Source organism: Tachypleus tridentatus, chromosome 8, assembly GCF_004210375.1.
Source record: "Tachypleus tridentatus isolate NWPU-2018 chromosome 8, ASM421037v1, whole genome shotgun sequence".
NCBI lineage: Eukaryota > Metazoa > Arthropoda > Merostomata > Xiphosura > Limulidae > Tachypleus > Tachypleus tridentatus.
In genome coordinates, this window is record NC_134832.1 from 52,653,585 (window position 1) to 52,669,649 (window position 16,065).

At 37.8% G+C, this 16,065-nt stretch overlaps 2 protein-coding genes across 4 annotated transcripts in view; one reads left to right on the plus strand and one right to left on the minus strand.

Annotated features, from left to right (window-relative positions):
- LOC143222407 (epithelial sodium channel subunit alpha-like) overlaps positions 1 to 16,065 on the minus strand; it is a 293,985-nt gene that overhangs the window by 176,160 nt on the left and 101,760 nt on the right. The gene's annotated exons all lie outside the window — the stretch shown is intronic.
- LOC143223844 (regulator of G-protein signaling 7-binding protein A-like) overlaps positions 1 to 16,065 on the plus strand; it is a 71,996-nt gene that overhangs the window by 8,322 nt on the left and 47,609 nt on the right. The window contains exon 2 of the mRNA XM_076452324.1: positions 13,518 to 13,684. Within this exon, the coding sequence (XP_076308439.1) occupies positions 13,518 to 13,684 (167 nt within the window). The remainder of the gene's footprint in view (positions 1 to 13,517; positions 13,685 to 16,065) is intronic.

Genomic DNA, 16,065 nt, shown 5'->3' on the forward strand with positions numbered 1-16,065 from the left:
GGGAGAAAAATATTAGACGAAAAGACACGAAAATAACCAAAGAAGAATAGAAAATGAATGAACAGTGTTAGTGTAACTGAATGATATTCCCTGAATACGACAAGATAAAAGAAAGGTATTCTCTTGAATACGAGAAGATAAATTAATAGTAATACAATACTTGTAAGATACTCCCCCTAAACACAAAAAGATATGAGTAGTAATGTTGTCTCTGCACTACTTAAATTGAATAACTTGAAGTTACTTATCAAGATAGTGTAGGGTGAAGTTGCACGTGTAATGTTGTTCTTGCCATCACCAAAATTTCTTGAAACGACTCAACAACTTTCTATCAAAATTCGGTGAAATAAATGCTCTTAGTATTTGTACCTTCTGTCATGTAGGATTTGAATTGAAAGTAAATATGGTTTTGTTTGAATTTCACGCAAAGCTACACGAGAGCTGTCTGCGCTAGCCGTCCCTAATTTAGCAGTGTAAAACTAGAGGGAAGGCAGCTAGTTATCATCACCTACCGCCATCTATTGAGCTACTCTTTTACCGACGAATAGTGGGATTGACCGTAACATTGTAACGCCCACACGGCTGATAGGGCGGGCATGTTTGATGCGACGGGGATTCGAACCCGTGACCCTCCGATTACAAGTTAAACCACCTAGCCATGCAGGGCCAATTTATAACTGTCTCTACAAAGAATTACTTCAATATAATGTTCGTTTTACTTCATTGGTGGCTGAAGAGTAAAGTTTAAAATTTATAACGCCAAAATTAAATTCTCGTAATTGGTGCAAAGCACACAATACGTTGTGTAGTGTGGTGCTGAAACAGATGAATGTAATAATGTACAAAGTATGAAACAATTACGAGTGTTTAGGTTTACGACAAGGTTTTAGTAGCTGAAACAAAGAAACTAACAAAAATGACAAATGAAACCCAAAGAAAAATGGAGCTCATAGATATTTATAACAGTGTATGAAAAAAACTGAAGTTAAATTATTGCAAAATAATGTAAACGTAAAGTTGTAAAAAGTAAATTTAGCTGAATATGCAGAAACGTCTAAATGTGTGTTTACAATGAGATAAGCAAGTGGTTTTGAACGAACAGTGCATGCGTATCTTAGGCCTAAATAAGTGGAGAAAACCAATAGAAATTGTATTTCGCGTAATATTCATTTCTCTAAGAAATTACATGCAGGTTAAGGTTAAGTGTTATTTGCATATAATACATTGCAAATAAAAAAAAACTAAAGGTAAAATCGAAACTACTCGTCACGTGATAACAATGACTTGTTACGTTTTGCACCTTACTCGTTGCAGTAAAAAATTTGACTGAGAAAAAAAAACAAGTAAAATGAGTCTGAATTGTAAAGCCGGGTAATCTGACGATATTAGATTTTTAGCGTTTGATTTAGAAATTGGAGAGAAAACTTTCGGACAGACAAACACAAGCGTATTATATATTATTTACACCAGCAAAAATATTCGGCATCTCGACATGAATAACTACGAGTTCGTGCAGAGGGTTATTGACCCTGCGGCCATTTCTAGAGTTGTTTGTCAGTTCAACGACAATGTAATCACACTTAACATTCAGTTTTGTTCACCAACCATGATAAAAAGGGTTTTATTTAAATGTTTGTTTGAAAATGAGCTATCGTCACAGCATTACCTCACTTTTTTTTTTTTAATTTTGCATAAAGCTACTCGGGCTAACTGCGCTACCCGTCCCTAATTTAGCAGTGTGAGACTAGAGGAAGGTAGCTATTCATCACCACCACCGCCAACTCCTGGGCTACTCTTTTACCAACGAATAGTGGGATTGACCGTCACATTATAACGCCCCCATGACTGAAAGAGCAAACATGTTTGGTGCGACCGGGATTCGAACCCGCGACCCTCAGGTTACGAGTCGAACGCCTCAACCCACCTGGCTATGCCGGGCATACCTCACATTATACTGAAGTAATTCATTGTAGAGATTTATCAGTTGGCCCGGCATGGTCAAGTGTGTTAAGGCGTTTCACTCGTAATCAGAGGGTCGCAGGTTTAAATCCCATCACAACAAACATGCTCTTGGGGCGTTATAATGTTTCGTCAATCCACTATCATGGTATTAGAGTAGAGTGCGGTTTAATGTGTGTGACTATAACCTTCACTCTTACTAAATCGGGACAGCTAGCGCGAATGCAAGCCTCGTGCTTTTCTAGATTCAAAACAAACGAAACCAATTAAAGTGCCTTGCTTTTCTGTTGCAACATTAATTTGATTTTCATTAAAGAAAACCATTTTTTAAGATTGTTTTTGATTGTTCTAAAACTCACGTTTTATTTCTTAATTTCATTGGTTGAATTTGAAACACGCCATCTTTGTGCGAATTTCAATTGTTTTATTTATTGCTCAGCTACTAAAATACCTCCTAGTTGGGCCCGGCATGGGCAAGTGTGTTAAGGCGTTCGACTCGTAACCTGAGGGTCGCGGGTTCGCGCCAAACATGCTCGCCCTCCCAGCCGTGGGGGCGTTATAGTGTGACGATCAATCCCATTATTCGTTGGTAAAAGAGTAGCCCTAGAGTTGGCGGTGGGTGGTGATGACTAGCTGCCTTCCCTCTAGTCTTACACTGCTAAATTAGGGACGGCTAGCACAGATAGCCCTCGAGTAGCTTTGTGCGAAATTCCAAAACAAACAAACAAAACAAACAATCGTCAATCATATTATAATACTCCCACGGCTAAAGGGCGAAAATATTTGGAGCCAAGGCTCGAACCGTTTGTCAGCACATTACATAGAGGTCGAGCACATAATCACCAACTAATGGCATGTCTTTTATGTTAATTAGGATGATTCACGCACTTCACTTCTTTATAATCTCATGTTAATTAGAGTACATTAATATCAGAAACATGTAGTTCTTATCAATGTGTTATCACGATAAAATAATCAAAGAGACGAAGTGTGTTCCCATGTAATATTCACTCTATGATTAACATTTCTAACGTTTATCATTGGCAACTCTTCCAGTCTCAAAGCTAGGTACCTGCTACATTTGTGTATTAATATTAACATAAACCGTCGACACTACACCTTGTACTGATGGGACTGGGTTGGATTGCTCAAATACATTTCTTCAATTATTTTTATGTGGACACGGCATGGCCAGGTGGTTATTACCACTCAACTAGTAATCTGACGGTCGCGGGTTCGAATCCCCGTCACTCCAAATATGCTCATCCTTTCAGCCGTGGAGGCGTTATAATAATACAGCCAATCCCACTATTCACTGGTGAAAGAGTAACCCAAGAGTTGGCGGTGGATGGTGATGACTATCTACCTCTACTCTAGCCTTACACTGCTAAATTAGGGACGGCTAGCACAGATAGCACTCGTGTAGCTTTGCGCGCAATTCAATAAACAAACAAATTTGGATGCATTTTGTCTACTTTAGTTTGAAAGGAACTCACCAGGGTTTAATTGGTATGAAATGCAAGGTCGATTGATCTTTCACTCGGCTGCTCTTCTGGTTGGCACGCCAAGCTCAATCCGTATCAGGAGCGTTGGTTAAAAAGTTTTCTGAATGTATCTTCAAAATCTTAGTTAACTTTCAAGTATTTTTTTTTTCAGTAACGGTTTTTCTTCTTTGTTTATTGCCACTTAGGTTCTGAAGAAGGAAAAAAAACATGACGTCGTTAGCAAAGATAATACGTTAAAAATGCTCCTGGTGCTCAGAGGGAAATCTGAGGGCTTATAACGCTAAAATTCAGGCTTCAATAAACCCGTGATGGCCATTTTAGAGCGAAACGGTACATTGTGATCTGGTCCTCCGCTGGTACGGCAGTAAGTCTATGGATTTACAACGCTAAATTCAGGGGTTCGATTCCCCTCGGTGAACTCAGTAGATAACCCCATGGGGCTTTATTATACATAAGAAAACTCACACATTGTCATCTGTTTTCCGATGAAGGCCCAGATGGTTTGTACTGTGAACAGAGCCAATGAGGTTATTATTGTTATGGTTTGTATGTTTGTCTCTCCTGCTCTTACTGGCTTCATCTCACTTTGTGCTGAAAGGATACGTTACGAAATTAGACTAAATACCAAAATGTGACTAGCGTATGATGTGGCTTTATTTGTATTCGTTGCATGAAAATAAAGCGATCTATCATTCAGTATGTATGGAATGAATTAAAGGAATGAATAAATGTGAGCTATCTGTTTATCATGACACTCTAGTTTTAAAGTGTAACATTTAAGATGAATTTTTATCACTGAACCTTTTCTTCCTTAATCTGGCCAGGTAGTTAAGACACTCGATTCGTAGAGTGAGGGTCGCGGGTTCGAATCACTGTCACATCAAACATGCTTGCCCTTTCAGCCGTGAAGGCGATATAATGTTACAGTCAATCCCACTATTCGTTGGTAAAAGAGTAGCCCAAGAGTTGGCGGTGGGTGGTGATGACTAGCTGCCTTCCCCCTAGTCTTACATTGCTAAATTAGGGACGACTAGCGCAGATAGCCCTCGAGTAGCTTTGCGCGAAATTCAAAACAAAAACAGACCTTACTTCGCCCGGCATGCCAGGTGGTTAGGGCACTCGACTCGTAATCTGAAGGTTGCGGGTTCGAATCCCTGTCACACCAAACATGCTCGTCCTTTCAGCCGTGGGGGCGTTATAATATAACAGTCAATCCCACTATTCGTTGGTAAAGAGTAGCCCAAGAGTTGGCGGTGGGTGGTGATTACTAGCTGCCTTCCCCCTAGTCTTACACTGCTAAATTAGGGACGACTAGCGCAGATAGCCCTCGAGTAGCTTTGCGCGAAATTCAAAACCAACCAAACCTTTCCTCACCAACTAAATTCTTAGGTGCTGTTTCACACTCATTTTTCCTTTCTTTCGTGATATATTTCTCTGGTGTGTAGTTTCACAAATGGTATTCTTCTTTTCAGTACCAATCATCTTAGTTATTATTTGACTTCAGTTACATATTTCTGACTTATTGCTTAGGACTTTTTCATTAAAGTTATACCGTATGCTCTCAGTTTTCTGACAACTTAGTTTAGTTTTTCTCTGTTCATGTATGATTCTTAGCTTGTCTGATGAATTTCGACCAAAGCCACTCAAAGGCTATCTGCACCAGCCATCTATAACTTTAGAAAGATTACAGCAAGGTTCAATAACCCCTCAAAGAATGAGTCATTTATTGTGTGCTTGTTGTGGTACTTGGAGTTAATGTCAGTGGTACACGATACAATTAATACAAAACTAAACATGCTCGCCCTTTCAGCCGTAAGGGCGTTATAATGGGTGGTGGTGACTAGCTGCCTTCCCTCTAGACTTACACTGCTAAATTAGGAACGGCTATCGCAGATAACTCTCGTGTAGCTTTGCACGAAATTCAAAACAAACAAACAAATCAATTATTTTCCTTATCTGTGTGCCTAAGCTATACGATAGGATCTTTGTTCTCTGGGTACTGTGGATAATGTTGTTTGTAATTAAGAACAAAGCTACACGGAGGTCTATCTGTGCTCTGCCCACCATGGGGATCGAAACCTGGTATTCAGCGTTGTAAGTCCCCAGATATGCCGCTGTGCCATTGGGGGGCCATGTTCATGATGGAACAAAACTTTCTGCTAAATCACCGAGAGGGTTTTCAATTAAATAAGCCTAGCATGGCCAGGTCGTTAAAGCACTCTACTCTTAATCTGAGGGTTGCGACTTCGAATTCCCCTCGCACCAAACACGTTCGCCCTTTCAGCCGTGGGGGCGTTATAATGTTACAATAAATCCCATTATAGCTCTCGAGTAGCTTTGCGCGAAATTCAAAGAAACAAAGAAAAATTAACTTTCACAGTGTAAAATCGATTACAAAATCAATTCTATTTCGAACAAATTGCTTTGTCGTTTTTTTAGTTAAAATTAAATATCTATTTTCGAACTCAGAGCGTGCTGGCTTGTCTCTGTGTCGCTCTACACCAATGTAACCCTAACACTACATTATGTTGGGTAATTTTGGATTACTGGTTTTGTTTTTTTCAAGTTTGAAGATTAAGTGTAAGGAACAGATCAAAATAGAAATATCTGTAAATCATTTGTTTTTTTATATAAAATACGAAGAAGAAACAATTAGCGAAAATGATAACACTAATGGTGTTATTTAGTGTTAAGCCAACTCTGTCGATGATTCTAGAGTTGAAAATATTACCTACGTAAATTAATATTATAACCCAAGAAGGGCGTTAATTCTAATGGAAATTCACCCATTTTTTTTTTTTTATTCTTTGCATCAGTCTCTAAGAGAACGTCTTACAGGAATCGCATGTTCAGGAATTGTTCGTCTTCCATCCCTAAAAAGATCGCATCAAAGCCAGTGGAGGAATCTTCCACACGTTAAGCTGTGGAATGTATATAACAATGGCGGGCATTTCTGTACGCGAAACTGTTGAGATTCACTAAGAATCATCTCTTAGTAATACCTGAAACATGTTAAAATGGAAATACAAGTTTTGTATTTGTTTCTTTTTTTAAATAGTTTTTGAGAGATTTTAGGGTATTTATAAAATAATAATGTAGTGTAATATTAAACAAAGTTACGATCAACAGATAAGTGTAATAATGAATACACACAACTATAATATTACAAATATTATTTGAAAGGACTATTTTTCTTATAAGACATGACGTTGGAGTACACATAGCGTTAATTCGCCAAACGCTAGTGTGCTTTGTTGTGTACAATCAATACGTCACGCAAAGCCTGGCAACAGCAGACTATAGCACCTGGTCGTTTTTTAACTGATTGCAGGCAGTTTTGAGCAGCACTTATCTGAAAAACTAAGATCATAACTAACTATTCATTATTAGCTTCTAATCAACTATTTATGTTATTTGATACTTAGGAATAATAAACCATTCATGTGTATGCGCTTTTTGTTGCATTAAATGCATTTAAGATTTCGTTTTTAATTGGTTGGGTGAATCAGGTCATCCCGTCCTCCAGGAAATAAAGACCCGTGAAGAAAAAGCATAATTGTTGTTGAGCGATAGTCAAAATAACAGGTAATGTTAGAGCTAAGAACAGTTCTAAAGAGTGACCCCTGGTGGATAGTTTTCGTTTCAAGTAAAATTTAAAAAATGTTAATAATGATTTGCTCCTTCCACACTAGTCCAGTAATAAATACGAAAGTTTATAACGCTAAAAATTAGGTTTCGATACCTACGCTGAGCACAGCACAAACACAGCCCATTGTCCATTTTTGTCCTTTGTTGTTGTTTTTTTTTTTGTTTTGAATTTCACGCAAATCTAATCGAGGGCTATCTGCGCTAGCTGTCCCTAATTTAGCAGTTTGAGACTAGAGGGAAGGCAGCTAGTCATCACCACCCACCGCCAACTCTTGGGCTACTTGTTTACCAACGAATAGTGGGATTGACCGTCACATTATTATGTGGCCACGGCTGAAAGGGCGAGCATGTTTGGTGCAACCGGGGTGCGAACCCGCGACCCTCAGAATACGAGTCGAACGCCTTAACACGCTTGGCCATGCCGGGCCCCATTTTTGTCCTTAGCAGCAAACAAACACAAAAAGATAATAATCCGTTCTAAGAAGTTAAGACGAGTTGATGCTTAAGATACACGACTCAGAAGGTCTACTTTTTCGTTGAATGGTAACAGATTATGTTTGGGAACCGTACATTCTGTATTTGTTAAATCTGATGAGAACACACAAGTTCGTTCTTGGCTAAAATCAAAAGCTTTCTACCACTAGACAAACTAAGTTCGCCAAAAATTAACCCGGAAACCTTAACCTTTTCTGAGACCGTCGTCAGCAGATCGGGTTGTTCAGCATTTCAGTAAACCACTTCTAATCTTCTAATTTCCCCCAGGAACGAATCAGTTACGTGTACGTGCTTAGACGTCCATAAAAAATGGATCTTGGTAAATTTCAAATGAACTTATGCCTTTCATACACGAAAATGATAAACGAATTCTGCTTTCTTCTATTTGATAATGGTCGTGTCATCATTCTAGGAGAGGCAATTTATCTGTTATTTCATGTCGATTTTGTTCCATTAGTTTTTTTTTAATGCTAGAAATAAACGACCTTACAACACCAAAATGTTGTTTTTATTTAATCAAACACTCACGTAAATAAAAAAAAAACATTTTGGTGTTACAAGGTTGTTTACTTCTAGTATTAATAGGTCCGGCATGGCCAAGCGTGTTAAGGCGTGCTACTCGTAATCTGAGGGTCGCGGGTTCGCACCTCCCGTCGCACCAAACATGATCGTCCTTTCAGCCGTGGGGGCGTTATTATGTGACGGTCAATCCCACTATTCGTTGGTAAAAGAGTAGCCCAAGAGTTGGCGGTGGGTGGTGATGACTAGCTACGTTCCCTCTAGTCTTACACTACTAAATTAGGGACGGCTAGCGCAGATAGCTCTCCAGTAGCTTTGTGCGAAATTCAGAAACAAACAAACAAACTTCTAGTATTAATATGTCTCGTATACACGAATGTACTCTATAGAAAATAAATAAAAATAAAATAGATAAATAAATAATAAGGTTTCTCCTCCTACGGTGGATTTGTAACGCTAGAAAACGAGTTTAGATACCCGTAATTGGCGGAGCACAGATAGCCCATTGTGCAGATATGTGCTTAACTTCAGAGAAACAAAACTTTTGTTTAGAGTTTAAGGATAATGATGAATGAAACTGAATTTCGACAATACGTCAAATAATTTTGTGGCCCGTTTAATTTTGTTATACAAAAGTCAATTTATCTATCAACTGTAAAATGTGAAATCATACCTAGAAATTTCATCAGCCTTAATATAAAAAACAACACGGAGTTCACAGATGTAAATTTAAGCTGAATGTTCATCAGGTTCGCTCTAAATAATTTTGGCAGGTTAACGCAGCCCAGTGGTTAGCGTACTTTGTTGCTAAGTGAAAGGTCTAATGTCCGAGCCGCGATATAGCTGAACACACCCTAAACTTTCAGTTATGAATTATAAAGGTGATAAAATGTAACTATATCCATAATAGGTTACGATTCTTACATTCATTCCCTATAACCCCCCCCCCAGTCTGCGGACTTACAACTCTAAAAACCGGGTTTCGATACCCGTGGTGAGCAGAGCACAAATAGCGCATTGTATAGATTTGTTCTTAATTCAAAACAACAACAATAACTTGCCCCCCAGTGGCTCAGCGGTATGTCTGCTGACTTACAACTTTCAAAACCAGGTTTCGATACCCGTGGTGGGCAGAGCACAGATAGCCCATTATGCAGCTTTGTGCTTAATGCAAAACTGAATGGCCTTAAAAATAGTTTATTAAATGTAACTGTTCGTTCTGACCTTCTTTCACAAAATGTTTCCTTTACTAATACAAGGATTGTGTGTTTGTTTCTGAATTTAATTAACATTATAGGGTTTATTTTGAGTTTCGCGCAAAGTTGCACGAGGACTATCTGCGCTAGCCGTCCCTAATTTAGCAGTATAAGACTAGAGAGAGGGCAGCTAGTCATCATACCCACCGCCAATTCATGGGCTACTCTTTTACCAACGAATATTGGTGTTGACCGTCACATATAACGCCCTCCACCGCTGAAAGGGAGAACATGTTTGGTGTGACGGTGATTCGAACCCGCGAGATGCAGATTGAGGACGAGAGCCCTGAAAGTCTGACCATCATAGAGATTACAAACCCAGGTCAAATATTTAGTACACAGAATCACCTGCAACAGTTGTAATATTTTCAAAACGGGACCCAAACCTCGAGCGTTTTCTAGTGAATGACTTATTCTTCTGCAGAAGAATGAAGGGTCATGTTTAATGAGTGTGATGAAATATATAGGCTTGAATGTCACGTGAACCAGATGTTTAATATTAGTTGGTCTTGAGAATTAGCCAATTATAGCCTAGAGCTGTTCGTGTCAGACTTCGTTTTCTGCATAGTTCATATAATAGTTATAATAGTTGTTAACTAATTTTTATAAAGATAAAATCAAAATAAACAATAGAAATAACATTAAATAATGACAAAAAGTAAAATATAGAAAATAATAATAATGTAACTCTAACTCAATATATAGGAAATCGAACCAGTATATAAAAGAAATAATAATGCTAATAAACTAAGTTTAATTATGAATTTACTTTTGGAAATCTTTACAGAGGCTAGTGAACAACCCTGGGATGGGGATTGTTTCCACTTGGTGTCACAGAATTTAACAGTGTTATCTAATAAGATTCTTTAATTACCCTGTTTCTGTTTGATGTAGAATTTGTCCCTATATCCATTGAGTTTAGTGTCTTGGAGAGAGTATCCAGCCATGTTAAAGTGTTTTGTTGTTGATGTATGGCTATTAAAACGTGCCTGTACAGTACAGTTTTCTTGGTTTGACCTACATATTGAAAATTACATTTTCGACAGTGGATTAAGTAAATAACATTTTCCCTAGAGTAATTTATGGAATTAGTGATCATAGAGGTTGTAAGGTTTACTAGAACAAATAGTCCATTAGTTATTACTGAATTTAACGGATCGTCAAGTTTTAAATAACGTAAGTTTTATTCTAATGCCGGTCACACCAAACATGCTCGTCCTTTCAACCGTGGGGGAGTTATGATGTGACGGTCAATCCCATTATTCGTTGGTGAAAGAGTTGCCCAAGAGCTGGCGGTGGGTGGTGACGATTAGCTGCCTTCCCTCTATTCTTACACTGCTAAATTAGGGACAGCTGGCGCAGATAGCCCTGGTGTAGCTTTGCGCGAAATTCAAAAATAAACAAAGAAGTTTTTGTTGTTGTTTTTTGAAACGTTTTCCATTTCGCACAACATAATTAGACCATGAGTCTCAGCTGACAAGTCTTCTGCGTATTGTACTATTTCTGTTTGTTCACGCGTCATTCTAAGGATGTTTATAACTCATGCACCATTCAACCCCCCATCCCAGTGGCACAGCGGAATGTCTGCGGACTCGCACCTCTAGAAACCGGGTTCCGATCCCTGTGGTGAGCAGAGCACAACTAACTCACTGTGTAAATTTATGCTTAATTCAAAACTGGCATTATTTAAATTCTACTCTTTGTTCTTCAAACATTCGTTGGATACTATTAATTCAGTTATTATTTATTAAGACATTTCGGGCTTTCGAACTAGTGGTGCTGTTAAAATATCTAAACTTATAAGAATTGTGAACTACGTATATACATATGAAGCTTCAAAGCCAATTCATCAATGACTAATGATTATTTCTAAGTGGGAACTAGACATACAAGCTAGAGAGAATAGGATAAAAAAAAAGGTATTTTTAACTCACACTTAGGAAGTAAATTCGAAGTATCACTAACTGAAGTGTGCCAACAACGCTGCTCCAAGATGTGTCATCTTTTCACTTGGAGGATGTGTTTCATTGTCGTCGCTCCGACGTGTGTGTCGTGCGGTTTGTTTCATCTTTGAACTTCAACGTAATAAGCAAACTTAACTAGGTCATTATTATCAAAGTCTTACTACTGCAGTTTCTACAACAAGTTTTGGGCGGCAAAACAAGAGAGAAATACGCCAGAAATGTTCACTCTAAATAAAATCACGTAGCGGGTTTTATTTCTTGTAATGCACACGACGTGCTGTATCTACATATTAATACACCTGATTCTACGTAGCTGTGGCTCTGTTCTTTTAGGGACAAGAAGGCATTTTACCCTTAAAAAAAAAAACTCTATATAAAGAGGTATTTAGCGCCCTCTATCAACAGTTAACTAATCCATTGAAAGTAAACCAAAAACTAAATGACACAGGCAAGGTATGGTCAGGTGATTAGAACGTTCGATTCGTAATCTCAAGGTCGAGGGTTCGAATTCCCGTCACAATAAACATGCTTGTCCTTCCAACAGTGAGGGCGTTATAAAGTTACAATCAATCCCACTTTTCGTTGGTAAAAAAGTAGCCTAAGAGTTGGCGGTTGGTGGTGATGACTCTCTACCTTTTCTCTAAGCATACACTTCTAAATTGCGACGGCTTGTGCACATAGCACTCATGTAGCTTTGCGTGAAATTCAAATCAAACAAATGAGCCTCTAAACCAAAACTATTAATAAATTGTTTTGTTTGTTTTGGAATTTCGCACAAAGCTACTCGAGGGCAATCTGTGCTAGCCGTCCCTAATTTAGCAGTGTAAGACTAGAGGGAAGGCAGCTAGTCATCACCACCCACCGCCAACTCTTGGGCTACTCTTTTACCAAATAATGTGGGATTGACCGTCACATTATAACGCCCCCACGGCTGGGAGGGCGAGCATGTTTGGCACGACGCGGATGCGAACCCGCGACCCTCAAATTACGAGTCGCACGCCTTAACGCGCTTGGCCATGCCGGGCTCTATTAATAAATATTTTAAAAAAAATCTTAAAACCAGCCCTTATGAAAGTAATTTTATAAAAACACAACAACATTTGGAAGGTCTTTGAACTTTATTTAAATAAGATGTTGATTTCTTACATTGTCTAATTATAATATACTACTAATAAGGTTCAATTATTTTTGGATTTTGTATGATACATCATTCTGATTTGATTGATTGTTTTAGACTATTATATCTTGAACGTATTTGATTATGCCTGTATATTTCAAATTTGCTAAACACTATGTATTTGTATATCACGTGTTAGCTTTAATTACGTGGCTGAAGAGCTGCGCCACCAACCAATCGAAATCCAGAATACAAATTAAAAAAAAAATACTTTCAGACTGTTAAAACTTTAAATATTCATATATTAAATACAGTTGAGAATATTACACCCATATATATACATTTTCCAATGATATTGATAACAAAATATGATTGACTGTAGTTCAAGTCTTACGACACGTTGATAAATTCTGTTTAATATTTTTACCGAAAACTTTTAACCCTCACAGAAATTACATATACAGTTAAGGCACTCGGCTCGTAATCTGAGAGTCGCGAGTTCGAATTCCCATAACTCCAAAACATGCTCGCCCTTTCAGCCGTGGGGGCGTTATAATTACACGGTCAATCCCACTATTCGTTGGTAAAATAGTAGCCCAAGAGTTGGCGGTGAGGTTGAGATGATTAGCTGTCTTCCCTATAGTCTTACACTGCCAAAGTAGGGACGGCTGGCGCAGATAGCCCTCGTGTAGCTTTGCGCGAAATTCCAAAACAAAAAAACAAACAAATCGTCTCCACCTGTCCCTAGTAATTCAACTTGTTGACTGAACCAAACAAAATGTTCCCCCGGTGTGATAGCGGAAAGTCTATGGACTTTCATTGCTAAAATCCAAGGCTCAGTTCTCCGCGGTGGACGTAATGGAGAGCCTATACGGCTTTGTTCTAAAATAATCATTACCTTTCTAACAACCCAAATTACTGGCTATCAACTAAATAAATAATTATGTTCTATTATTTTGTAGTACTACAGCTAACTTTTCTCAAACTCATTTCTTTGTTTTCAGCCGTGTGAAACACAAGTGCAAAAGACTCTAAGGTTCGTTTTTCTTTGTAGCTGATCGAAGAGTTAAACTACCAAACGGCACTCTTTCGAGACCTGCTCATCTCGGTCGGAAACCGGCATGACAGCCCGGAAGTTCGAGACAAGATTAAGCAAGTACGCCGGAAGTGCTTGGACATTTGCTCCTCAGTCAGTCACGTGTTAATGCCTCAAATACGAAGGTAAAAGAAAACTAACCAGCTGCTTTATTCTAACCAAACTGTTGTTGTTCAAGTATGAAAATGTCTCCTTCACTTTATCATATGAGATCTAAGCCTGATCGTGTGGTACAGACATTTCCCGTTATTTTATCGTGTATTGACCAAAAGTCCTGTATGATAACCAGGGTGTAAATTTGTATTGTTTGTTTAGCATTTCTTATTAATACTCTCTATAAACATCCTGTAAACGAGGGGATCATTTTTATATTATACAAGTATTTGTTTGTTTTGTGTTGTTTCTTGACGACAGTTATTCTGTGAGTCCTACGTTAACAAAGGAGTAAGTTTGTATTGTTTGTTTTATGTTGTGTCTTGACAACAGTTATTCTGTGAGTCCTACGTTAACAAAGGAGGAAATTTGTATTGTTTGTTTTATGTTGTGTGTTGACGACAGTTATTATGTGAGTTCTACGTTAACAAAGGAGTAAGTTTGTGTTGTTTGTTTTATGTTGTGTCTTGACGACAGTTATTCTGTGAGTCCTACGTTAACAAAGGAGTAAGTTTGTATTGTTTGTTTTATGTTGTGTGTTGACAACAGTTATTCTGTGAGTCCTACGTTAACAAAGGAGTAAGTTTGTGTTGTTTGTTTTATGTTGTGTGTTGACAACAGTTATTCTGTGAATCCTACGGTAACAAAGGAGTAAGTTTGTATTGTTTGTTTTAAGTTGTGCGTTGACAACAGTTATTCTGTGAGTCCTACGTTAACAAAGGAGTAAGTTTGTATTGTTTGTTTTATGTTGTCTGTTGACGACAGTTGTTCTGTGAATCCTACGGTAACAAAGGAGTAAGTTTGTATTGTTTGTTTTATGTTGTGTGTTGACAACAGTTATTCTGTGAATCCTAGGTTAACAAGGGAGTAAGTTTGTATTGTTTGTTTTATGTTGTGTGTTGACAACAGTTATTCTGTGAATCCTACGGTAACAAAGGAGTAAGTTTGTGTTGTTTGTTTTATGTTGTGTCCTGACGACAGTTATTCTGTGAATCCTACGGTAACAAAGGAGTAAGTTTGTATTGTTTGTTTTATGTTGTGTGTTGACAACAGTTATTCTGTGAATCCTACGGTAACAAAGGAGTAAGTTTGTATTGTTTGTTTTATGTTGTGTGTTGACAACAGTTATTCTGTGAATCCTACGGTAACAAAGGAGTAAGTTTGTATTGTTTGTTTTATGTTGTGTCTTGACAACAGTTATTCTGTGAATCCTACGTTAACAAAGGAGGAAGTTTGTATTGTTTGTTTTATGTTGTGTCCTGACGACAGTTATTCTGTGAATCCTACGTTAACAAAGGAGTAAGTTTGTGTTGTTTGTTTTATGTTGTGTGTTAACAACAGTTATTCTGTGAATCCTACGTTAACAAAGGAGTAAGTTTGTATTGTTTGTTTTATGTTGTGTCTTGACGACAGTTATTCTGTGAGTCCTACGTTAACAAAGGAGTAAGATTGTGTTGTTTGTTTTATGTTGTGTCTTGACGACAGTTATTCTGTGAATCCTACGTTGACAAAGGAGTAAGTTTGTGTTTTTTGTTTTATGTTGTGTCTTGACGACAGTTATTCTGTGAATCCTACGGTAAAAAATGAGTAAGTTTGTGTTGTTTGTTTCAAGTTGTGTCTTGACGACAGTTATTATGTGAGTCTTACGTTGACAAAGGAGTAAGTTTGTATTGTTTGTTTTATGTTGTGTCTTGACGACAGTTATTCTGTGAGTCCTACGTTAACAAAGGAGTAAGTTTGTGTTGTTTGTTTTATGTTGTGTCTTGACAACAGTTGTTCTGTGAGTCCTACGTTAACAAAGGAGTAAGTTCGTACTGTTTGTTTTATGTTGTGTCTTGACGACAGTTATTCTGTGAGTCCTACGTTAACAAATGAGGAAGTTTCTGTTGTTTGTTTTATGTTGTGTCTTAACGACAGTTATTCTGTGAGTCCTACGTTGACAAAGGAGTAAGTTTGTGTTATTTGTTTTATGTTATGTCTTGACGACAGTTATTCTGTGAGTCCTACGTTAACAAAGGAGGAAGTTTGTGTTGTTTGTTTTATGTTGTGTTTTGACGACAGTTATTATGTGAGTCTTACGTTGACAAAGGAGTAAGTTTGCATTGTTTGTTTTATGTTGTGTCTTGACGACAGTTATTCTGTGAGTCCTACGTTAACAAAGGAGTAAGTTTGTGTTGTTTGTTTTATGTTGTGTCTTGACGACAGTTATTCTGTGAGTTCTACGTTAACAAAGGAGTAAGTTTGTGTTGTTTCTTTTATGTTGTGTCTTGACGACAGTTATTATGTGAATCCTACGTTAACAAAGGAGTAAGTTTGTGTTGTTTGTTTTATGTTGTGTCTTGACAACAGTTGT